At 41.9% G+C, this 26,458-nt stretch overlaps 1 protein-coding gene across 1 annotated transcript in view; it reads left to right on the top strand.

Annotated features, from left to right (window-relative positions):
- Window positions 1–1,783: 1,783 nt before the first annotated feature.
- LOC149257152 (proteinaceous RNase P 1, chloroplastic/mitochondrial-like) overlaps window positions 1,784–26,458 on the top strand; it is a 171,384-nt gene continuing 146,709 nt past the window's right edge. The window contains exons 1-3 of the mRNA XM_089413657.1: window positions 1,784–3,541; window positions 3,842–3,943; window positions 4,115–4,296. Coding sequence (XP_089269783.1) covers window positions 1,988–3,541; window positions 3,842–3,943; window positions 4,115–4,296 — 1,838 coding nt within the window. The 5' untranslated portion in view covers window positions 1,784–1,987. The remainder of the gene's footprint in view (window positions 3,542–3,841; window positions 3,944–4,114; window positions 4,297–26,458) is intronic.

The raw sequence follows: 26,458 nt of genomic DNA, 5'->3' as shown, positions 1-26,458 counted from the left end.
CTCTTTCTTCATTCTGTGAGTCCGATCTGTAACTCTGTGCTGTTAACCTGTAGTACTATGATCTGTCATCTGAATGAGTTGCTTTCTGAATTGATTTCTACCCTGCATTTCATCACATCTGTAAACACTACTGTCATGCATTCTGTCACATCTGATATCTCTTCTGTAGTTCATCTAGTTACCATATACAAGTGAGTTGTTATGCTACAAGTGGGTTGCCATCAAGTACAACACATACATCATAAATGCCAACATTAATTAATAAAGTCTTTAGTGCAAAAGAAGTTGATCCTACGAGAGTGCGGAAAAATCACTATTCTCTGCACTTCCACACTTTCTCCTAAAGCCAACTAATAACATAGCAATGGGGACCAACATTGTTTAATTTTTTCATTAAAAAACTTGTTTATGAGTGTAAGCATGTATGAATTGTGTAGAAGGTTTGTCATTGTGCAGAGTGCGGAGGTCCACACAGTGAAAGCTTGAAAGCTTCCTTTGCACAATGGACTTCCTTCGCAGTCTCACACATATGCCTATTTACACAAAGATAACCATAAACAAAGCTTACATTGTGCAAAGAGCTTTCATTATGAAAGCACAACCTTTAATTAATTGATTAGCAAAGTCTTTAGTGCAGAAGAAGTTGATTTTGCTGGAGTGTAGAAAAATCACTATTCTCCGCACTTCCGCACTCTGTCTCCGAGAGGTGTTCACCCACATTTGTGCTTATGTGGAGAGTTTCCCGCGAAGAGATGTTATTGCGCGAATAGCTTTCATTGTACAAAGGTTTGTTCGCACTTTGCACAACCTTTGCTCAATTGGCTAACGATATTCAAAATACAAAGATATTGATTATTTAGCATTAAAATATTACCAATAATATCATATGGGTCCACCGTTTGCGTGAGTGCTATTGCGAATAGTGGTATTCACAATACAAAGATATGGATTATTTAATATTAAAATATTAACAATACTTATGCGGAGAGCTTTCACTGTGCAAAGAGCTTCCATTATGAGAGCACAACCTTTAATCAATTAATTAACGGTAGAGACAAGAACTATGCTACATCACAACTATTTCTCTTGTTTATAAATACAAGTGAGAGTCTTCCATAACTTATTCATTATACCAATTATCTATGAAATTTACTACAATATTTTATTTTTATCATTTTTTATAATTTTTATTTTTATTTTTTGAAATAAAATATATAATATAACATAATAATTTATGAATAAAATGTATAATATAATTTTATTTTTATCATTTTTTATAACTTTTATTTTTATTTTTTGAAATAAAATATATATATAACCTAATAATTTATGAATAAAATGTATAATATAATAATATATAAATCATATGTAGTTGTTTAAAAAATATATATATAATATAGCATTATTAACATAATTACATCAAAGTATTTTAAATCACAAAATATTACAAATAATATTGTTAAATTAAAATTCATCATCAACCAATTATTATAATAATTAAAAAATAATATTAAAATAAGATAAATTTATATAGCTTTATATTAATTTCAATTTTTCCATCGACACATTTCATATGTAATACTAACAAATTTATATGTTAACATTTTTAATAATAACAAATTTATATATTTCTATTTTTAATTTTAGCACCAACAAATTTATATATATTAAGATTTTGTATTTTATTGTTGACGCTAACAAATTTATACATCAATAATTTTAAATAACATGTTAGAATTTTTCTTATATCCTTTTTAGTAAGGGGCATTTAGTAGTAACTAGAGAATCATATTAGTTGGGCTCAATTTCGCCGGAAATGTTGATGGTTGGAAATTAATTAAGACATCTAGGATCGGACAATTTACATGTTATCCATTAGGGGATGAGCTGAAAGTTGCGATTCGGAAGAGTGCTGAGAGATAACGGAAAGCAGGATCGAATGCTAAAACAAAATGAATGAACGCTGGAGTTAAGAATAGCAACCTCCATGGCAGAAGCCCCCTTATTCCTTAAGTTCATTCAAACAACCAGGGCAAACTCCAATCTACTGCTCAACACCGATGCCTCTTGCAAGCAAGATGGACTTATTAACTTCCCCTCGTGTTTCACCACCAAAAGCATTCCGGTTTCTGTCAAAATCAGCAGAAGAAGAAGGCATCCTCCTGGTTCGGTTCAGTCTACAGGTTCCTTCACAAAATCAAGAAGCCAAAGCCATGGAAACAGTGACGCTTACGGAAGCAATTCAAGTCAGAAACTGCCCAGTGAGAGAAAACAGCTAGTTATCCCTGCTGTGAAGAAAAACAAGAACCTAGGCACCTCTGATTTGGAGAAAAAATCTTCTAAACCTTCCAAAACAGGGTATCCTGAATTGAGTTCCAATTTGGTTCCAGTAAGAGAGTCTTCTACTTCAGCAATTGCCACTGCAGATGACGAGAAAGGTACTCATAATGCTGCTGTATTTCTTAATGTTAATAGCCAAACTACTGTTTTTGAGAGAGCTGAATCCACTCAATCAAAGAAAAAGAGGAGACATTCGCCAGAAGGGAAGTTAAGATTTGGCCTTGACATGTGTTCCAAACGAGGAGACTTACTGGAAGCAATATCACTGTATGACAAAGCACTGTCAGAAGGTGTTGAACTCAACCAGCACCACTACAATGTGCTTCTGTATATATGCTCTTCTGCTGCCATGGGTGTTCTCAGGTCTGCAAAGAGTGGGAGTAAGGATAATAGTAGATATGAACACGATATCCACCCTTCAAACGGGGATCATGAGATGGCAGAGAAGGATAAGGATGGTACCTCAGAAGATGAGGCTGAGATAGAAATTACTGAAGAAATGATGGAATTGGCTCTGAAGAGAGGCTTTGAAATTTATCAACAGATGCATTCACAGCAAATTCCTCCAAATGAGGCCACATTTACCTCAGTGGCAAGATTGGCTGTGGCGAAAGGGGATGGGGATTTGGCCTTTGAAATGGTGAAGCAAATGCCAGCTTATAATGTTGTTCCAAGGCTCCGTTCTTTCAGCCCGGCATTGTTTGCTTTCTGTAAAAATATGGAGGTGGAAAAAGCATATGAGGTGGATGCCCACATGGCAGCTTTTGGTATCCAACCAGAAGAACCGGAGCTAGCAGCACTCTTAAAGCTCAGCGCTGAAGCTGGTAGAGAAGAGAGGGTTTATTCTCTGTTGCATAGATTGAGAGCTAGTATTAGACAGGTATCTCCATCGACTGCAAATGTTATAGAGCAATGGTTCAAGAGCAAAGTGGCTAAAGAGGTGGGTACTACTAGTTGGGATACTAGAAAAATAAGAGAAGCCAGTGTAGCTAGAGGAGGAGGGTGGCACGGCCAGGGCTGGTTGAATAAAGGGGAATGGAAAATTAGGCACACCACAATGACCCATAAGGGTGTTTGCAGATGCTGCAGGGAACAATTAGTTACAATTGATATTGATCCATTAGAGACTGAAAAATTTGCCAAATCTATTGCAGCTTTAGCTCTTCAGAGGGAGGCCGAATCCGACTTCACCACATATCAGGTAGGCCCATACTTTTTTTTTTTTCCGGCCTTTCTGTTATGATTCAGGTCAATACAAGAGAAGTTATGATAACAATCACACATACAATAACAACACACATAAACCATGATTTACCGTGGAAAACCCCAAATCAGGGAAAAACCAGTAAACAATAGATCTATTATTATCCTTCACTTAAACATAGCCAAGCCAGCCAACATCCTGGCCCTGGCCAAGTGAGATTTTGCCGCTCAACTCTAACTTTGAATTATTAGCTATGTATTAACAAATTGAAATACTTCAATTTTCTTATTTATGTAGGAGTGGTTGGATAATAATGGACCATATGAAGCTATTATTGATGGTGCAAATGTGTGCCTCTATCAACAAAAGTTTGCAGAGCGGCACTTCTCTTTCTCTCAGGTAAGTACAGAGTCACAGACCAAGGTAATTTGATTGTCCCTGGATTCATAGAACATTTGGGGTTCGAAATGATAACATTGATGTCAGAATACAGTTCTTCAAATACAACAAATGCAGATCATGGATGTTATGGTGTGTGTTACATATCCTTGTGATTGCAAAATATGACAGTTAAATGCTGTTGTCAATAGCATACGGGAAAGAAGCCGAGAAAAGAAATGGCCACTGATCATCCTGCACAATAAACGCACACGAGTAGGGCCTGCAAATGAACCTGGGAATAAGCTATTAATTGAAAAATGGAAAAGAGTCGGTGCACTGTATACCACACCAACCGGTTCAAATGATGACTGGTGAGAAAATAGAAATTCCTTTGACCATTGACCATGGTTCATTAATGCTAATGCTGATAGTGATTCATTTTTCATGTCTAGTTTCCAGATTAACTGCTTTCAGTGTTTATATAATATATAATGCAGCTGTCAATCACTAGTTCCTGTTACTATTGTTCAATCTTACACGTCTTTGGACAGGGAAAAAGATGTATATAATTTATAAACAATTCTCTTTTAAATGATATATTATTTAGATAAATTTGCCTGTTAAAGGTGTGATCATGAAGGCTGGAAAAATAGTGAAGCATATGGCACAAAGGGGATTAAGCTTACTCAACATCAATCATGTTTTTCCCTGTAACAAATAGATCCAAATTGATGCCAACAATCATGCTCTTGTACCTGCTTGAAAGGTAATTTTGCATTTAAAATGAAGAAAATATGTCCAATGGAATAATGATAGAATGATATTTTAAGATGTATAACCATGTCACTCATTGAACGATTTTCAGAGTTATCCATCATTCACTTGTGGAATTTTAGGATATTTTCATCATAGCATAAGTTACCAATGTTGTTATAGTTCAGGCCTTGAGAACAACAAAATTCAATTATTTTGAGATGTCTTTAAACCATAGGCCTTTGAAAATGGCCCTTTAATCATAAAATGCAAGGAAAGTTTAAAATGGTACTTATTAGGTTAAACAACACTTGAATTATTCTTAGGACAACCAAATGTATATAAGAATATGCAAGTAACAGATGATTCAAGCTGTTTGTTGAATCTCCAATATGTGATGAAACCAATTGTGAAAATTCTATCACTGCAGCAATTGATTTACTTTTCCTACTTATTTCACCATAAGTTATTCATGAAATTACTTCAATAAACATTAAAATAAATACTGTTGCAGATATCACACCGTAATACAAAAACAAACATATGCACAAGAATCAACACATTGACACAGTTATTTTGGACTAATGTCCCCGGAAAAACCCAATGTGGGAAAACCGGTGCAACAAGGGAGGATTTTATTATTCAGTAGTTTTCTAGTACAACAGGGTGCCAAACTGGCTTACCCACAGATAGACAAATTTTCCAGCACTTCTTCTCCCAGCGTCAGACCTATTAACCTCTGCGTGACCTGAAACCCTCTGCGTTAGCCTGTTGAGACTCTGCGCAACCTTTTTGGCCTTCTGCTTCACTCCTGCAGCCTCTGTGTGGATGACGCAGGCCCTACTGGCTCTGCGTAGTCTTTGCTGCCTTTGCGTGGCTCCCTCTGGCCTTGCATCTGCCTTTTCTGCCTCTGTGCTGATCTCCTATCTCTCTGTTCCGTACTTGCTGCCTCCTGACTGCTCTCCAGACCAGTGGTTCAATTTCTCAGTTAACCCCGCACTAGAAATTGAACTGACTGGTCTCCCTCAGTGTATTCTCCAAGTGACCCTCAAGCAATGTTGCATTAATAGTTATCGGGATAATATCGGCGCGAGGAAAAAATCGGAAAAAATCGTAATTATCGGGAAAAAATCGTTTGGTACAAAAATATTCATTTTTTTTTCAATTTTTTTAATATCTAAACCATCTACAACATAAAATAAATACATTGACACATAAATATGATAAAAGAACTAATATATAAGATGTTTAATATCATTTCTAGTGCTAAAATCACACATAACATTGAATCATGTCCTGAATAGTAAGTCCTGACTCCTGAGTCCCAACTCAACCTCAAAATATCAACAAAAAATATAATAATGTATCTCATCATGTCATAATGTCATATACAATAAAATGAAGAAAATAACTAAAGTCTAATCCTATTGATTTCCTCTGCCCCTCTTGCGAGAAAATGCCACAACTTTCCCTTTCCCTCTAGATGTAGATGCTGGTGCTGGTGGAGTTGGTAGTGGAGTCTGCTATGCTCTAGAAGCTGAAGAACTAGAAGTAGGAGCTATAGGAGGTAGACCACGTCCTCTACTCGTGGCAGGGGTAGCCTGGGCAGGTGGTGTCACCTGGAAACATTACAATCTCCCAATCCTGAAATCCTGAATAACTGATAAGTCTGTTGGATTTTGAATGAAATCTAAAATTCTACTTTCTCCATATGAAATCCAATGAGGCCGGAACCACTCTCAAACACCCTGAGTCATTTCATGGTAATGTTAAAAATTTAAGTAAAAGGATGAAAATGAAGATTAAGGAGAATGTCACTTTTACTTTAAGAATTTAACATTACCATGAATAGCATATCAATACTAGGGCCTAGACTTGATCATTAAGCTGCCCCACTCAAAAATTATTTGTTTCTTTCAAAAAAAATTGCATTTCGAACATTTAGCATCCCTTATAAAAACTCGCTGCCCCGACTGCCCGTGATAATTTTCGATTTTATCGCGTTTTTTTTGGAAAAAATAGCAATAATTTGAAAATCTCTCGATAATTTCCAAAAAATCGAGCAAAAAAATACCGGCGATAATTTCGAATAAAACCCCGATATTTTCGTTCTGCTGAAAAACTCGTGATAAAACGATAAAATCGCAATAATATCGCGATTTTCACAACATTGCCCTCAAGCCTCCTCTTATACTTTTCTCGTTAACAAATCAACGACCGAGATTAAGTCCCTAATCAACGGCTAAGATTAGATCTGGCTTGATCTATGACTTTTGGACCATTCTAACACAGTTTTTTATTAATACACATTAATAATTTATTTTCCTTAAGTTTAGACTTAGGGACTCCATTAAAAATATTAATTATTTTAATATCTTCCAAACTGTTTAGAATCCGCCCAAACCCTTTCTGGGTATTGGAGATCTCCTGTGCCTTAGTCTCTCCACCAATTTTCGTGGCTAGAGCACATCTGATGCTACCCCAAATCAACACTCCCTCTTAGCGAGGACTGTGCTCTAGTAATACTCCTCACTGAGTATTACTCTGATCATCCGGCATCGGTTCCTGTGCTGATGATAAGCCTCCCTACCCAACATCCTCTGCACTGCTGCCCATGACTTTGCTATTGCTGCTCTGCATCTGTACGACAACTGCCCTCTGCATCCGTGCTGCTGCTTGTCCTTTCTCCAACACTGCATCCGTGCTGCTGCTTGTCCTTTCTCCCAACACTGCATCCGCACTGCAACTCCCTCTGCATCTGTGTTGCTGCTGGTCCTTTCTCCCAACAGTGCATCTGCACTGCAACACACTCATTTCTATTTCTGAAAGGGGTTCTTTACCATCCCCATCTTTTCCTTGAAGTAGTCAAATTTTGACTTTCCAAGGGCCTTGGTGAGGATATCTGCCACCTGTTCTCCTATAGGAGTGTAGCTCAACTGTACAGCTCCTCGTTGGACACAATCTCTGACAAAGTGACACCGGATATCAATATGCTTCGACCTATCATGAAACACTGGATTCTCAGAGAGTTTTATGCAACTCTGATTATCACACATGATCCTAGTCGCCTCCATATTTCTTCTGAATAGGTTCACCAACAGTTTTCTAAGCCATATGGCCTCACACGAAGCTGTGCTTGCTGCCATAAATTCTGCCTCAAATGAGCTCAGAGCCACGAACTTCTGTTTCCTACTGCACGAGGAGGTCATTCCTGATCCAATGTTGAAACAGTACCCAGAGGTATTTTTTCCAATCCACTGAACTTCTTGCCCAATCTGCATCAGTAAATCCACTCAACCTGATACCCTTCCCCTTGGTGTATAAGAGCCCATAATTAACTGTTCCTTGTAAATACCTGAGAATGTGTTTGGCTGCTGCCTAGTGTGACCTCTTTGGTTCCACCATGAATTGACTAAGGGTGTTGACAGCGTAGCAAATATCTGGCATGGTATTGACCAGATACATCAGGGACCCTAGGAGATGCCGCTATAGGGTGGCATCGACATCCTTGTCTTCTGATGCATCAATCTTCTTCCAGTTGGTGATCATTGGCGTAGCCATAGGTCTACAGTCTCCCATCCCGAACCTTTTCAGGATTTCTGTAGCATACCTCCCTTGCCTAAGGAAGATTTCTCCTTTTTGCTGCCAAACCTCCACCTTAGGAGGTAGTGCATTCGTCCCAGATCCTTCATATCGAACTCTGTGGCTAGCTTCTTCTTGCAGTCCTCAATGAGTCTGGATGATCCTGTCAGAAAAAGATCATCCACATATAATACTAAGATAAGCGGCTCGTTCTCTATGACCAGATAGTAGAGATTCAGATCCGTGTCACTCTTGACAAACCCCATCTTCTGCAAGTAGTCATCTATTCGACCATACCATGCCCTTGGTGCCTGCTTTAGCCCATACAAGGCTTTCTTCAGTCTGCATACATGAGACTTCTTCTCATGAGTTTCAAAGCCCTTTGGTTGTTCAATGTATACCTCTTCTTCTATTACCCCGTTCAGAAATGCCGTCTTGATATCCATCTGATGGATCTCCCATCCCATATGGGTTGTGAGAGATATCACGGTCCTAATAGATGTATACCTGGCTACCGGGGCGAAGGTTTCCTCATAGTCAATCCCTTCCATTTGAGCATACCCCTTAGCCACAAACCTGGCCTTGCATTTCTCAACACTACCGTCCGCAATATATTTGATCTTGTAGATCTATCTTGAACCTACCACAGATCTGTCTTGAGGCCTTGACACCACCTCCTAGACATCGTTCATCATTATGGATTTATACTCCTCTACCATCGCATCTAGCCAGACCTGATGCTGAGCTGCCTCCTTGAAACTGGTAGGCTCTCCATCCTGAGCTACTAATGCTTGATATCTGTTGGTTGTTTTCGATCCCTCTTACTGTTCCTTGGTTCACCGATGAAGTTCTCTACATCACGCAGAATTTGACGAAGTTCCCTGCTAGTTCTTCCTCTGCTATCAGGTGCTTCTGTTCGCTCCTCATTCTGAGAATCTTCCTGACCTGAGGAGGAATTCTTCACTTTTGTTGGTTGAAGAGGCATGACCAACGGATCCTCTTTCGATTGCTCCTCGGAAGGCATTTCACGAGATCTTCTGAAAGCTCTGTCCTCCATGAACTTTACATCTCGTCGTACTACTACCTTTTTACTCACTGGAAGATAGATTCTGTATGCCTTAGCGTTCTCTCTATATCCCACCAGATATCCCTTTTCTGCAGTCTGATCCAGCATCTTTCTCTTTTCTTTGGGTATGCGGCAATATGCTAAACTCTCAAATATCCTGAAATGACTGACTTCAGGCGTCTTCCCAGTGAAGACTTTTTCTGCTGTAATCTTGCCCAATGCCCGATGAGAAGTCCTGTTCTGAACGTAGACAGCTGTGTTGCATGCTTCCGCCCACAGGGATTTTGGCATATCGTGATCATACAGCATGGTCCTAGCTGCTTCTACAATAGTCCTGTTTTTCCTTTCTGCCACCCCATTCTGCTCTGGATTGTAGGGAGCTGTCCACTCTCTTCTGATGTCCTCCTTAGCGCAATAATCAGTGAAGTCCTTATCGACATACTCTCCACCATTATTTGAGCGCAAAACTTTTATTTTCTTCCCAGTCAGATTCTCCACCAGAGCCTTGAACTCCTTGAATCAACAGAAAACCTCATCCTTGGTTTTCAGAAAATAAATCCAACTTTTCCTCGAGTGGTCATCAATGAAAGTAAGGAAATACTCGGCACCACTGAGAGCTTTGACGAACATAGGTCCGCAAATATCTGAGTGTATCAATCCTAGTACACTCTTGGCCCTGTGTTTGCTCCTAGGAAATGTCGCCTTGGCATACTTTCCTAGAGCGCATCCCTTGCATACATCAACTCGTTCCGTACTCAGATCCGAAACTCTTGTTACAGTGCTCCTGAGAATTCTCAGAGCTCCATGGTACAAGTGACCCATCTTTCTGTGCCATGGTTCGTTCAAGTCCTTGTCCCCATGATTGACTATTAGTGCCATTGGTGATTCTAGTTGTAATCTATACAACCGATTACTTTTGATTCTGATCTGCACTTTCTTTTTCCAGCTTGGGTGTTTGACAGATACCTTTTCCTTGATGAAGTAGACGTCATAGCCCTTACCTTGTAGTTGTGACACGGAAACTAAGTTCATCCCCAAGGCTGGTACATGCAGCACATTTGTGGCATGGAACCGCTCTCCCGATTTTGTCTGAAAAACTATGGTACCCTTCCCTACTGGAGTACACTTTGCCTTGTTCCCCATGGTGATTTGAAAGTTCATCTTCTCTTCTCGATATTCTGAGAAACACTCCCTGATTCCTGTCATATGCCACGAGGCTCCACTGTTATATACCATACTTCTGATGATGCAACACTAGTCATGCACGCCACTTCTTCTTCTAGCTTGGAAGCCACCATAGAGAAATCGAAATCTCTTTCTCTTATGCAATCTTTTGGAAATCTGCGTGAGTCCCCTGAGGTGGATGCCTCTACATCATGGTCTCGACCCATAACTGATTTTCCCTTTCTGTCTCTGATTACTTGCTCTAATACCATGTGAAAATTCTATCACTGTAGCAACTGATTTACTTTTTCTACTTATTTCACCATAAGTTATTCATGAAATTACTTCAATAAACATTAAAATAAATACTGCTGCAGATATCACACCGTAATACAGAAACAAACATATGCACAAGAATCAACACATTGACACAGTTATTTTGGACTAATGTCCCCGGAAAAACCCAATGTGGGAAAACCGGTGCAGCAAGGGAGGATTTTATTATTTAGCAATTTTCTAGTACAACAGGGTGCCAAACTGGCTTACCCACAGATAGACAAATTTTCCAGCACTTCTTCTGAACCTAGCGTCAGCCCTACTAACCTCTGCGTGACCTAAAACCCTCTGCGTCAGCCTGTTGAGACTCTGCGCAACCTCTCTGGCCTTTTGCGTCACTCCTATAGCCTCTGCGTGGATGACGCAGGCCTTGCTGGCTCTGCGCAGTCTCTGCTACCTCTGCGTGGCTCCCTCTGGCCCTGTGTCTGCCTTTTCTGCCTCTGTGTTGATCTCCCGTCTTTCTATTCTGTACTTGTTGCCTCCTGACTGCTCTCCAGACCACTGGTTCAATTTCTCAGCTAACCCCGCTCCAGAAATTGAACTGACTGGTCTTCCTCAATGAATTCTCTAAGTGACCCTCAAGCCTCCTCTTATACTTTTCTCGTTGACAAATCAACGGCCGAGATTAAGTCCATAATCAACGGCTAAGATTAGATCTGGCTTGATCCATGATTTTTGGACCATTCTAACACAGTTTTATATTAATACACATTAATATTTTATTTTCCCTAAGTTTTGACTTAGGGACTCCATTAAAAATATTAATTATTTTAATATCTCCCAAACTGTTTAGAATCTGCCTAAATCCTTTCTGGGCATTGGAGATCTCAGGTGCCTTAGCTCTCCACCAATTTTCGTGGTTAAAGCACATCTGATGCTACCCCAAATCAACTCCAATGTTAGGGTTAGCCAAGATTATTACTTCAGCGTTATTCTAGAATTATACCAACGAGTAAATTATAGTTATACCAGCACATAAGATGTATTAACAATCAGCTTTAGTAAAATATCAAAGTGCTGAAAAATTGGGAGTGATGCAGTGGACTGTTTATGTATATTTAGTGCTGTAAATGGTTATACCAACATTTGGACATCAAGCTTAACGTCGGCATAAATGTGTGTATTAGGTTGAATTCAGGGTATTTCACTTATAGATATTCATAACTAGATTTAGATCCATGCCATACATGTTAAATGTTTCATGAATATTCAACTTCAATCCAAGTCATTAGGCCTGTTATTTCTCCTGTTGGCTAGTTTACCGAAGATCCTTGCAACCTGCTAGACCGACACACAGGGCAAGGGCCCACTATCACTTAGGCGCCCAAGTCCCCACATTTTAAGCCCAATTTCTATCAAAATGGCTATGGGAGGCTTCCCTTGTATGATTCCAACCAACCAATACAATACCAGTGCTTTATAATGGATTCGAATGCTTGAACTAGAGGAGTTTTATGTTGCTTCCCTGCTGGCCCATAGTGTGAAATCTGCAGAAATATACATGTAGGTTTTAACCCTGTACAGAAATTACTTGCAGACGAATTCTAAAAAACAGAAAATAAACAACGACGACAATATAAAACAAATACACAGAGATTTCCCCTGGATCTCAAAACCGGGACTACTAGATTGATTTTTCATTATGTTCCTTTTAATGTTACAATACATATATATACATGTCGAAGCATTCATAAACCCTAACCATTAACCCTGGATTAGAACATAACCGTAGTTCCCTTGAACGGATCTACAAAATACCATGGGTAGAAAACCATCATGTCCAAAACCATGTGCAAAACCCATGCACAAAACCATAGGTAGGTCCGTTCACTTAATATAGGGTCCAATTTTTTTTCTTGGGCGCTGCCCTAGACCCCGTGCAAGGAGGCTACCACCCCTCTGAAACCCCCAACGAGGGGGACTATGCCCCCCCTGTGACCCCCCCGCGCATTCGACTAGTCGTGGAAATAATATAACACACCCAACAACACAAAACTTGCAAAAAAGACATTCAAAACTAAGACAGTATATCGTGTGAGTAGTCAAATTGATTGTAAAAAAGTATACTAACCAACTGTACAATTATTTTTCTGATTAAGACCTTAGTTAGAGGGGTTGCTATTTAAATCAGCTTGCTGTCCTGTGACTGCAATTCTGCAAAAATTGTAGAAAACAACAAGGAAATTCCCTTTTGAAACCACCCAAAAGTGTGTAAACACTTCTGGATCCAAGATATAGTGGTAGGGAGGCTAGAAGATAGAAGATAGGTCACTTTGGACCACTTCTAAGCCTTGGACTTGTAACAAAATTGAATTTCCAACAAGCTGGAAATACACTTGTTGAGGTTTTGGGGTCAGAATGCTCTAGGTGCAAAACCCATAAATCTATTCTAGCAGGATATAAGTATTTTAATGGTTCAAAATTACTGTTTTTAGCTACAAATTAAAGATATAAACTTACAAAACCAAATTTGAAACTAATATAAGGTGTGTTCATGATACTTATGCAAAATTTGCAGAAATGATGTGCCACAGCTGTAATTTGCTGTAGATCTGCACAAAAAACTAAATACACCCATGAAATAAATGTGTAAAGTATTCTCAAATGGATGTACTTTATTCCTCGACTTAGATCTATAAATTATTGCTTTTTTTACCCATGAATTTACTAGCTATGTATGATAGAAATTTAGGTAGCAAACTAGTAAGAAAAATAAAAAAGGGAAAATATTTTGGATTTTTCAAATAAAGTGGTTGATGGAATGAGACTTACCTTGGCCTTTATTTACCACTTTGCTGAATTGTGATCACTGTTGACACCTAATTCTTCAGGATTTGGAAAATATTTTGTAAATATGTAAATACAAAATGTGAATATGAAGAGATTTTGGAATGTGAATCCCAAGAGTCTCTCCTCTATGTGTATATATTAATGTTATTATTAATAGAGAATTCAATTCGTGGAGTTACCAAATACTTGGCTTGACATGGTATCAGAGTGCAGGTCTCAATTTGGCTTTCCTCTGCACTCTTTGTAACTCTTCACTATCGCTCCTCCTGACATCTCTGCAAGTTTTTGCTGCATACCTGACATATCTCAATTACCTTATCAAAGTTCTCAAAGTATTGAATAAGTGTTACAAGTCTTACCTTATAGGCTTATCTATGTTGCATGAGTTTCTGGAATGTGGGAATGTTGGGAACTTGGGTACGGGTGTCCGGAACGGCTAGAGGTTTTCCCAAAATTTACAGGAAACGGCTAATTGAGAGAGGTAATATTATATAATAAAAAATGAAAAATATAAAAATAAAAAATATATTTTTAATTATATAATTTATATAATAATCAAAATTAATATTGAATCAAAAAATTCAAATATTAAAATCAATTTAAAATTTTAATTCATTATATGAATATAAAATTCAAAACTTAAAATTTGAAAATGTAAATGATTCAAGGGACAATTTTGAATTTAAGAAACATAGTGAAAATCAAAGAACTCATCATATTAATATTCATATTGCTAGCATACCCAATGTAGTACATAGTAAAAAAAAATGGCAAATGCCCAAAGTGACAAAGTAATACATGGTCCAAAAATGCTCAAAGGACAAAACATAATATTAAAGACTAAAGTTGAAGATGATCATTGTGGAAATCTCTAACTCTGACACATCGGAAATCCCTACTACATTATCTGGTTTATTATCTCCTACTTGTTCTTTCAATTAACAAGTTATTTATCAATGTAAATACTGAAATAAACACAAATGCAACCTTCACACATATACAGATCAACAACTGAAATAAACTGAGACAACACAAGGGACACCATTTTTTTTGGACAATCGTCCCTGGAAAAACTCAATGCGGGAAAACTGGTGCAGCAAATATGAGAGTTTTATTATTATGCAGTTTTCTGAATACAACTAGGGTGCCAGAAATGGTTCATCCTTAAGAGATTTTCCTTGGCAGAAGTACCTTTCTCCGGAGACAGATATTCCAGCTAATTCGAAACTGGATGAATAGCCTCACAGTGACTTTGACTGCTCCCTTAGCTGGGCAGCGAAAGCTGCTCCAAGCTACCCTCAGGAACTGTGTCACCCTCTAGAGATTGCGTCACCTTCTACGGTTTGCGTCAGTGAACCAACTCTCAGTCTGCCCCACGAAAATTCCTTAGTGCTGCCAGTGTCAGCTCTGCAGCCCTCTGCACTACCTGTGTCAGCCTCTGCATCAGCTTCTTGGCTCTATACGTCCTCTACGCTGGCCTCCTTAGCCTCTGCGTCAGTCTTGGCTGCCTCTGTGTCAGCCTTCCAAGGCTTTGCGCTAACTCTCCGACACTCTCTTTGCCTCTCTGCTATGTATTCTCGGCCTTCTGCCGAACTGCCCCTTGCTGCGACAGATCACTAACTCGATTTCTCAGCAAACCTTGCGCTAGAATATCGAATTCTTGATCAACTTGGTGTGTCTCCAACTCACCCTCAAGCCTCCTCTTATACTTTTCCTGTTGACGATTCAACGGCCGAGATTAAGTCCCTAATCAACGACTAAGATTAGATTTGGCTTGATCCTCGTTATTTAGAACTTTTTCACCCATTTTATATTAATACACATTAATATTTTAATTTTCCTAAGTTTAGACTTAGGAACCCCATTAAAAATATTAATTATTTTAATATCTCTCCATCAAGGTGGAATTTCCCCAAACGATTTCTGGGCCTTGGAGATCTCATGTGCCTTAGCCAACTTTCATGGCTAGAGCACATTCGATGCTACCACAAATCAACACTCTCTCTTAGCGAGGAATGTGTTATAGTAATGCTTCACCACAGAAACATCACATTGATCCTCCGCATCGGTACTTGTGCTGATGCTTGGCCTGTTGCCTCACATCCTCTGCACTGCTGCTCCCTGTACTGTTGCCCATGACATTGCCACTGCCACTGGTACACCTGTACTGCGAATCCCTCTCAATATGCTTCCCATGTTGCCCCTAGCACTGCCACTGCTAACTGCTGCACTGCAACTCAGTTACTGAGAAGTAAGTAACTGACTTCTCCCAAATACTGACATCCCGGTCTTTGGAAGCCTTGTGATGTTGAAGCTACCTCTGCTGCTATCCTATGCTCCCTTTGCTGCCACTGCGCTGCTGCAACTTCTTCTGTGCCTCTTGCACTGCTGCAACCTCCACTGTGCTGCTACAGACTTCTGCACTCTAGCACTGCCTTGCTGCTCCATCACACTTTGCTCCACCCGACACCTATCATCATGCTACTGTCTTTAAGGGCTCCCATAGCCATATGTGATCCAAGAGTTTGGGCACTTCAATGATCCTGCCCCTAGTGTGTAGTCTTCCTGACTACAACTCGATGTCACCCCACCTCTTCTCGAGAGGTGCATGAGCACTCATGGCACAATCGTCATCAGTCTCAACCTCTTTCTCTGCCTTAGTTGGAGCTGCCTTTGAATCGAAAGCCTCTCCCTTGTTTTTATTCTTGGGACACTGGGATGCATAATGTCCCAGCTCCCCACAATGGAAACACTTAACCTTGGAGATGTCCTTTTTCTTCCTCTTCCCTTGCTTTCCCGCAGATGCTAGAGCCGCATCCTCCTCCTCCTCTTTCTTGACTCAAGTTCTCTTACCATTACTCCCCACCTTGGTCATCCTCTTGATCTCTTCCTGTCGAAGAGCTGCCCACATCTCCTCCCAATCGGGAAGAGTAGCCCTGCCCCAAATACTTTGGACAAATGTCTCCCACTCCTCGAAGACTGCATTCAGGGCAGCCCTTACCATAAACTCCTGATCCGGTGTAAACCCCACAGAAGTAAGCTGGTCGGGAATCTCCTACAACCTGAGAAGGAATGGATCTATCTGCTCTCCCTTTTGCATCTGATATGGTCTCGACTGATTCTCCAATAACATCTTCCACCGCACGGAAGAGCCCTGGTATAAGGTGGTCAAGGTGTCCCACATCTCCTTTGCTGTGTTCTTCTCAACAATATGTGGTATGACATGATCTTTGACCCCGTCTAGGATCATGCACTTCGCCCTTGCCATTGCCTCCTCATACTTCTCATTCTCAGCTGGGTCAACTGGGATAGCCACTACTTTCAAGGCAAAGTCCTTGATGCGATGTCAATCCAGGACTGCCAGGATCCTGGCCTTCCAGATGACAAAGTTGGAAGCCCCGTCCAACCTGTCCTGATCCCTCAGTCCGTTCATTGCCATTTCAACTCCTCTTTTGGACTCCCTCTGAGTCTCAACTCCCCTCCTGGAAATCTCCCTCTAAGTCTTGATTCCCTCCTGGAAATCCTCTGGCCAACTGTCGAACTGCTCCTCTCCAATCCTCCTTGCAACTGCAACTCGGATCTGGATTCCTTGGCTAGAAATCCGTCGAGGTAGTGACTCCCTCTACCTTGGTTCCGTCTCCTTAGACATCGTTTTATATCGACAGAAACAGTGTCCCATCAACTCCTCAAATCACAATCTTCCCACAGCTCCCCAAGCCCCGAAAACTGAAGAAACTGAGCCTCTCAGGCTTTGCGCAATCCCGACGAATGCTGAATCAGCCCCTCCGGCCAACTGTGTTAATCCTACCTGCCTGAGTAGGATGATGTGGCTCTTCGTGAGCCTCTTCTGCCTCTGCACCGGCCTTTCCCTTTGCTCACAATGATGACGCAGGCTCTGCGTCACTTCTTCTCTAGCTGCTTCTGCTCTGGAACAACGCTGTCTCTTGGGACAGCTGCTACTGCTGCAAAATTCAGATTTCTGTTGGTGCCTTCAGTCCTCCTGTGATCTGCAACGCTCTGATACCATGTGGAAATTTCTAATTCTGACACATCAGAAATCCCTACTACATTATTTGGTTTATTTTCTCCTACTTGTTCTTTCAATTAACAAGTTATTTATCAATGTAAATACTGAAATAAACACAAATGCAACCTTCACACATATACAGATTAGCAACTGAAATAAACTGAGACAACACAAGGGACACCGTTATTTTGGACAATTGTTCCTGAAAAAACCCAATGCGGGAAAACCGGTGCAACAGATATGAGGGTTTTATTATTATGTAGTTTTTTGAATACAACTAGGGTGCCAGAAATGGCTCACCCTTAAGAGATTTCTTTGGTAGAAGTACCTTTCTTCGGAGACAAATATTCCGGCTAATTAGCAACCGGATGAATAGCCTCACAGTGACTTCGACTGCTTCCTTAGCTGGACAATGAAAGTTGCTCCAAGCTACCCTTAGTAACTGCGTCACCCTCTAGAGACCGCGTCACCCTCTACGGCTCTGCGTCAACTAACCAGCTCTCAGTCTGCCCCACGAAAATTCCTTAGCATTGCCTCTTCAGCCCAGCGTCAGCTCTGCAGCCCTCTGTGCTGCCTGCGTCAGCCTCTGCTGCCTTTGTGTCAGCTTCTTGGCCCTTTGCGTCAGCTTCTTGGCTCTCTGCGTCCTTTGCGCTAGCCTCCTCAGCGTCTGCGTCAGTCTTGGCTGCCTTTGCGTCCTTCCAAGGCTCTGCGCTGTCTCTCCGACACTCTCTCTACTGCTCTGCTATGTATTCTCGACCTTCTGCCGAACTGCCCCTCGCTGCAACAGATCACTAACTCGATTTCTCAGCAAACCCTGCCCCAGAAAATCGAATTCTTGATCAACTTGGTGTGTCTCCAACTGACCCTCAAGCCTCCTCTTATACTTTTCCTGTTGACGATTCAATGGCCGAGATTAAGTCCTTAATCAATGGCTAAGATTAGATTTGGCTTGATCCTCGTTATTTAGAACTTTCTCACCCATTTTATATTAATACACATTAATATTTTAATTTTCCTAAGTTTAGACTTAGGAACCCCATTAAAAATATTAATTATTTTAATATCTCTCCATCCGGGTGGAATTTCCCCAAACGATTTCTGGGTCTTGGAGATCTCATGTGCCTTAGCCTCTCCACCAATTTTCATGGCTAGAGCACATCTGATGCTACCAAAAATCAACACTCCCTCTTAGCGAGGAATGTGCTCTAGTAATGCTTCACCACAGAAACATCACACTGATCCTCCGCATCGGTACCTGTGCTGATGCTTGGCCTGCTGCCTCACATCCTTTGCACTGCTGCTCCCTGTACTGCTGCCCATGACACTGCCACTGCCACTGCTACATTTGTACTGCAGCTCCCTCTCAATATGCTGCCCATGCTGCCCCTAGCACTGCCACTGCTAACTGCTGCATTGCAACTCAGTTACTAAGAAGTAAGTAACTGACTTCTCCCAAATACTGACATCCTAGTCAGTGTGGAAGCCTCGTGATGTTGAAGCTACCTCTGCTGCTATCCTGTGCTCCCTCTGCTGCCATTGCATTGCTACAACCGCTTCTGTGCTTCTCGCATTGCTGCAAGCTCCACTGTGCTGCTACAGACTTCTGCACTCTAGCACTGCCTTGCCGCTCCATCACACCTTGCTCCACCCGACACTTGTCATCATGATACTGTCTTTAAGGGCTCCCGTAGCTGTATGTGATCCAAGAGTTTGGGCACCTCAAGGATCCTGCCCCTAGTGTGTAGTCCTCCTGACTACAATTTGATGTCACCCCACCTTTTCTCTAGAGGTGCATGAGCACACATGGCACAATCATCATTAGTCTTGACCTCTTTCTCCACCTTAGCTAGAGCTGTCTTTGAATGGGAAGCCTCTCCCTTGTTTTTCTTCCTGGGACACTGGGATGCATAATTTCCCAGCTCCCGACAATGGAAGCACTTAAATTTGGAGATGTCCTTTTTCTTCCTCTTCCCTTGCTGTCCCGCAGATGCTAGAGCTGCATCCTCCTCCTCTTTCTTGACTCGAGCTCCCTTACCACTACTCCCCGCCTTGGTCATCCTCCTGATCTCTTCCTGTCGAAGAGCTGCCCACATCTCCTCCCAACCGGGAAGAGTAGCCCTGCCCAAAATACTTTGGACAAATGTCTCCCACTCCTTAGAGACTGCATTCAGGGCAGTCCTGACCATAAACTCTGGATCCGGTGTAGACCCCACAGAAGTAAGATGGTCATGAATCTCCTGCAACTTGAGAAGGAATGGATCTATTTGCTCTCCCTTCTGCATCCGATATGGTCTCAGCTGATTCTCCAATAGCATATTCCGTTGCACAGAAGAGCCCTGGTATAAGGTGGTCAGGTTGTCCCACATCTCCTTTCCTGTGTTCTTCTCAACAATATGTGGTATGACATGATCTTTGACCCCGTATAGGATCATGCACTTCGCCCTCGCCATTGCCTCCACATACTTCTCATTATCAACTAGGTCAACTGGGATAGCCGCTACTTTCAAGGCAAAGTCCTTGATGTGATGTCGATCCAAAATTGCCAGGATCCTGGCCTTCTAGATGACAAAGTTGGAAACCTCGTCCAACCTGTCCTGATCCTTCAGTTCGTTCAATGCCATTTCAGCTCCTCTTCTGGACTTCCTTTGAGTCTCGACTCCCCACCTGGAAATCTCCCTCTAAGTCCTGATTTCCCTCTTGGAAATCCTCAGGCCAGCTGTCGAACCACTCCTCTCCAATCCTCCTTGCAACTGCAACTCGGATCTAGATTCCTTGTCTAGAAATCCGTCGATGTAGTGACTCCCTTTACCTTGGTTTCATCTCCTTAGACACAATTTTGTATCGACAGAAACAATGTCCCACCAGATCCTCAAATCACAATCTGCCCACAACTTCTCAAGCCTCGACAAATGAAGAAACTCAGACTCTCAGGCTCTGCGCAATCCCGGTAAAGGCTGAATCTGCCCCTCCAGCCAACTGCGTCAATCCTACCTGGCTGAGCAGGATGACGTGGCTCTTCGTGAGCCTCTTCTGCCTCTCTCTGCCTCTGTGCTGGCCTTTCCCTTGACTCGAAATGACGATGCAGGCTCTGCGTCACTTCTTCTCTCGCTGCTTCTACTCTGGAACAACGCTGTCTCTTGGGACAACTGCTACTGCTGCAAATTTTAGATTTCTGTTGGTGCCTTCAGTCCTCCTGTGATCTGCAACGCTCTGATACCAAGTGGAAATTTCTAATTCTGACACATCAGTAATCCCTACTGCATTATCTGGTTTATTATCTTCTACTTGTTCTTTCAATTAACAAGTTATTTATCAATGTATATATCGAAATAAACACAAATGCAACCTTCACACATATACAGATCAACAACTGAAATAAACTGAGACACAAGGGACACCGTTATTTTTGGACAATCGTCCCCGGAAAAACCCAATGTGGGAAAACCAGTGCAACAGATATGAGGGTTTTATTATTATGTAGTTTTTTGAATACAACCAGGGTGCTAGAAATGGCTCACCCTTCAGAGATTTTCCTTGGCAGAAGTGCTTTTCTTTGGAGATAGGTATTCGAGCTAATCAACAATTGGATGAATAGCCTCACAGTGACTTCGACTGCTCCCTTAGCTAGACAGCGAAAGCTGCTCCAAGCTACCCTCAGGAACTGTGTCACCCTCTACGGCTCTGCGTCAGCTAACCAATGCTTAGTTTGCCTCACGAAAATTCCTCAGCGCTGCCTCTTCAGCCCAGCATCAGCGCTGCAGCCCTCTGCGCTGCCTGCGTCAGCCTCTGCTGCCTCTGCATCAACTTCTTGGCCCTCTGCGTTAGCTTCTTGGCTCTTTGTGTCCTCTACGATGGCCTCCTCAGCTTCTGCGTCAGTCATGGCTAGCTCTGCGTCAGCCTTCCAAGGCTCTGCAATGTCTCTACGACACTCTCTCTGCCTTCTGCTATGTATTCTCGACCTTTTGCCGAATTGCCCCTCGCTGTGACAGATCACTAACTCGATTTCTCAGCAAACCTTGCCCTAAAAAATCGAATTCTTGATCAATTTGGTGTGTCTCCAACTGACCCTCAAGCCTCCTTTTATACTTTTCCCGTTGACGATTCAATGGCCGAGATTAAGTCCCTAATCAATGGCTAAGATTAGATTTGGCTTGATCCTCATTATTTAGAACTTTCTCACCCATTTTATATTAATACATATCAATATTTTAATTTTTCTAAGTTTAGACTTAGGAACTCCATTAAAAATATTAATTATTTTAATATCTTTCCATCCGAGTGGAATTTCCCCAAACGATTTCTGGGTATTGGAGATCCCATATGCGTTAGCCTCTCCACCAATTTTCATGGCTAGAGCACATCTGATGCTACCAAAAAATCAACAATCATAAAGTGCAATATTCGGCATCAAGACTATCCATATAAACTTGAGCCTCGCTAGGCACTCCAATTCCATCATCACCATCATCAATATCAAGATCATCTGCAATGCTAGCCAAAGGCATGCCAACTAAACCTGCATCTGGTGAAGGATTATCCTCATCATCATCAATCTGAGAAGCATCCTTAGCATCAACATCCCATCTTGCTGCAGGGCCCTCTAAATACTCAAGTAGCTTCATTGTGTGAGAATTTCTGAATCTACACATTAGAAATCCTACTGCAATCAATGGTTTATCATCTCCTACTTGTTCTTTACATTCAACAAGTTATTTAAATATTTAAACAACGATGAAAACACTATTGTAAACTACATCTATATACAGATCATAAACTGAAATAAACTCAGACAATCACACAAGGGACATTGTTATTTTTGGACAATCGTCCTCGGAAAAACCCAATACAGAAAACTGGTGCAACATATAGAGGGTTTGTATTATTAAACAGATTTTTGAATACAACTAGGGTGCCAAATCCAACTCACCCAACAGAGAATAAACTTGGTAGAAGTACCTCTATTCGGAGAGAGAATTTTGACAATTCTAGCAATTGGATGATCAAACCCCCACAGATGACAATGTTGTTCCCAGTGCTGGGTAGCGATGGCTGCTCCAAGCTTTGCACTAGAATTGCGTCACATCCTCTAGGAGCTGCGTCACCTCCTCTAAGAGCTGCGTCACCCTCCCAGTGAGCCTCCCTTGCTTAGAAGTTGATATGCTGAATTGCTTCTCTCTCTGCCCCATAGAAAACCCCAGTGTTGCCTCTAAGGGTCTGCGTTACCCCCTCTAGCTTCTGCATCTCCCTCTCTGGAGCTGTGTTGTCTCTCTTGCTGCTACTCTGCCTCTTTCCTATGTATCCTTGGCCTTGGACTGAAGTCCCTCTGCCGAACTGCCCTTCTCATTGCAACTCAGATCACTTAGCTCGACTTTCTCAGCAAACCATGCCCCAGAAAAATCGAACTCTTTGATCTCTTGGTGTATCTCCAACTGACCCTCAAGCCTTCTCTTATACTTTTCCTTTTGATGAATCAACGGTCGTGATCTAATCTCTAATCAACGGCTAAGATTAAAACAGGCTTGATCCTCGTGACTTAGAACCTTTTTACCTGTATTTTTATTAATACACATTAATATTTTTATTTTCATAAGTTTAGACTTAGGAACTCATTAAAAATATTAATTATTTTAATAACTTCTCATCCGGTGGAATTTCTCCAAACGATTTCTGGGTTCTGGAGATCTCATGTGTTCTAGCCCCTCCACAAAATTTCGAAGCTAGAGCACAATCGATGCTACCCAAAATCAACACTCCCTCTTAGCGAGGAATGTGATCTAGTAACACTTCTCAACTGAAGTACTACACTTATCCATTGCATCGGTCCTCTGTGTTGCTGATGCTTGGCTTGCTGCACTTCATCCACTGAACTGTTGCTTCCTGTACTGCAACCCATGACTCTGCCACTGCCACTGCTACATCTGTACCGCAGCGCCTCTCAAAATGCTGCATCACGCTGCCCATAGCACTGCCACCGCTAACCGCTGCACTGCAACTTAGTTACTGAGAAGTAAGTAACTGAAACTTCACCCAAGTGCTGACACGCTGGTGAGTCTGGATGCCTCGTGATGCTGAAGCTACCTCAATTGCTAATCTGTGCTGACCCTTTGCTGCTACTGCGCTGTTGCAAATTGCTCTGTGCCTCTTGCACTGCTACAACATCCACTGCGCTGACTCAGACTTTGGCACTCTAACAATGCCACTGTCGCTCCATCACATCTCACTCCAACCGACACCTGTCATTTTTCTAGTGTCATTAAGGGCTCCCGTAGCTGTATGTGATCCAAGAGTTTGGGCACCTCAGGGATCTTGCCCCTCCATGTAGTCCTCTTGACTACAGCTCCATGTCACCCCACCTCTTCTCCAGAGGTGCATGAGCACTCATGGCACAATCGTCATCCTTGCCTTCCTTGTCAGCGTTCGCTGGAGTAGCCTTTGAGTCAGAAGCCTCCCCCTTGCCCTTCTTCCAGGGGCACTGAGTGGCATAATGTCCCAGTTCCCCACAGTTGAAGCATCTGACCTTGGTTATGTCCTTCTTCTTTCTCTTCTGCTGCCCTTGCTGTCCCGATGATGCGAGAGCTGCATCCTCCTCCTTCTCCTTCTTGACTTGGGCTCCCTTGCCGCTACTCCCTGTCTTTGTCATCCTTCTGAGCTCATCTTGTCGAAGAGCTGCCCATATCTACCAATTGGGGAGAGTCGCTCTGTCCAAGATACTTTGAACAAAAGTCTCCTAGTCCTTGGTGACTGCATTTAGGGCAGTCTTGACCATGAACTCAGGATTTAGTGTAGACCCCACGAAAGGCAATTGGTCGCGAATCCCTTGCAACCTGAGAAGGAAGGGATCGATCTCTTTTCCCTTCTGCATCCGGTACTGTCTCTAATAGCATCTTCCGTTGGATGGAAGATACCTGATACAAGGTGGTCAGTGCCTCCCACAACTCCCTTCCCGTGTTCTTCTCAGCATTGTGTGGTACTACATGATCTTTAACCTTGTCTAGGATCATGCACTTGGTCTTAGCCTGGGCCTCCTTGTACTTCTTCAACGGATCAACACCGACCAACTCAGCAACTACCTTCAAGGCATAGTCCTTGATGCGATGTTTGTTTAGGATTGCCAGGATCTTGGCCTTCCAGATGACAAAATTGGATGCTCCATCCAATCTGTCCTGATCCCTCAACCCATTCATTACCATCTCTGCTAAAAAATAGGACTGGTTCTCTTATCCCTCTCCTGTTGTCAATCTAGCAAGACTTGGATTTGGATTTCTTTGGCGCTAGAAATCCTCACAGGAACAAGCTCCTCTAGACTCCCTCTGAGTCCTGATTTCCTTCACGAAAATCCTCCCACCAACTGTTGAATCACTTCCTTTCCAACCCTCCTTTGCTGTTGCAACCCAGATCTAGATTTCTTTGGCTAGAAATCTGTCAAGGCAGTGACTCCCTCTACCTCTGTCTCCACTGACACTGTTTTGCACCGATAGAAACAACGTCCCACTAGCTCCTCTGATCGAATTTGCACTGCTTCTCCAACCCCGACAACTGACAGAATTGAGCCTCTCAAGCTCTCTGCTGGCCCAGAGAGCTGATGTACTCACTGCGTGGGCTCCTCTCTAGCTCTGCGTCATCCTCTGTAGGCTCGAAACGCTGATGCAGGCACTACGTGAGCCTTTGCGTCACTCCTGCAACTGCTCCTTTGCCTTTGAAACAATGCTGTCACTCGGGACAACTGCTTCTTTTGCAGCAAATTCTTTGGATCTTCTCGGCTGGTGTCTTCAGTTTCCTATGATCTGCAATGCTTTGATACCATGTGAGAATTTTTGAATCTACACATTAGAAATCGTACTGCAATCACTGGTTTATCATCTCCTACTTGTTCTTTACATTCAACAAGTTATTTAAATATTTAAACAACGATGAAAACACTATTGCAAACTACATGTATATACAGATCATGAACGAAAATAAACTGAGACAATCACACAAGGGACATTGTTATTTTTGGACAATCGTCCCCGAAAAAACCCAAGACGGGAAAATCGGTGCAGCATATAGAGGGTTTGTATTATTACGTCGATTTCTGAATACAACTAGGGTGCCAAATTCGGCTCACCCAACAGAGAATAAACCTGGTAGAAGTACTTCTATCCAGAGACAGATATTTTGACAATTCTAGCAACTGGATGATCAAACCCCACATATGACAATGCTGTTCCTAGTGCTGGGCAGCAATGGCTGCTCCAAGCTCTGTGCTGGAACTGCATCACCTCCTCTAGGAGTTGCGTCACCCTCCCTTGCTTAGAAGTCAATATGTTGAATTGCTGCTCTCTCTGCCCCATAGAAAACCCCAGCGGTACCTCTAAGGGTTTGCGTCAACCCCTCTAGTTTCTGCGTCTCCCTCTCTGGAGCTGCGCTGTCTCTCCTGCTGTTGCTTTGCCTCTCTGCTATGTATCTTTGGCCTTGGACTAAAGTCCCTCTGCCGAACTGCCCCTCTCACTGCAACTCAGATCACTTAGTTCGACTTTCTCAGCAAACCACGCCCCAGAAAAATCGAACTCTTTGATCTCTTGGTGTATGTCCAACTGACCCTCAAGCCTCCTCTTATACTTTTCCTGTTGATGAATCAATGACCGTGATCTAATGTCTAATCAACGACTGAGATTAAAACAAGCTTGATCCTCGTCACATAGAACCTTCTCACCCATATTTTTATTAATACACATTAATATTTTTATTTTCCTAAGTTTAGACTTAAGAACTCGTTAAAAATATTAATTATTTTAATAACTTTGCATTCGAGTGGAATTTCTCCAAACGATTT

This window comes from Pinus tabuliformis, chromosome 6, assembly GCF_031772625.1.
Source record: "Pinus tabuliformis cultivar Carrire ecotype Pingquan chromosome 6, CPIR1, whole genome shotgun sequence".
NCBI lineage: Eukaryota > Viridiplantae > Streptophyta > Pinopsida > Pinales > Pinaceae > Pinus > Pinus tabuliformis.
The sequence above is the reverse complement of the archived record's forward strand: the minus strand, read 5'-3'. Positions and strand labels throughout refer to the sequence as shown.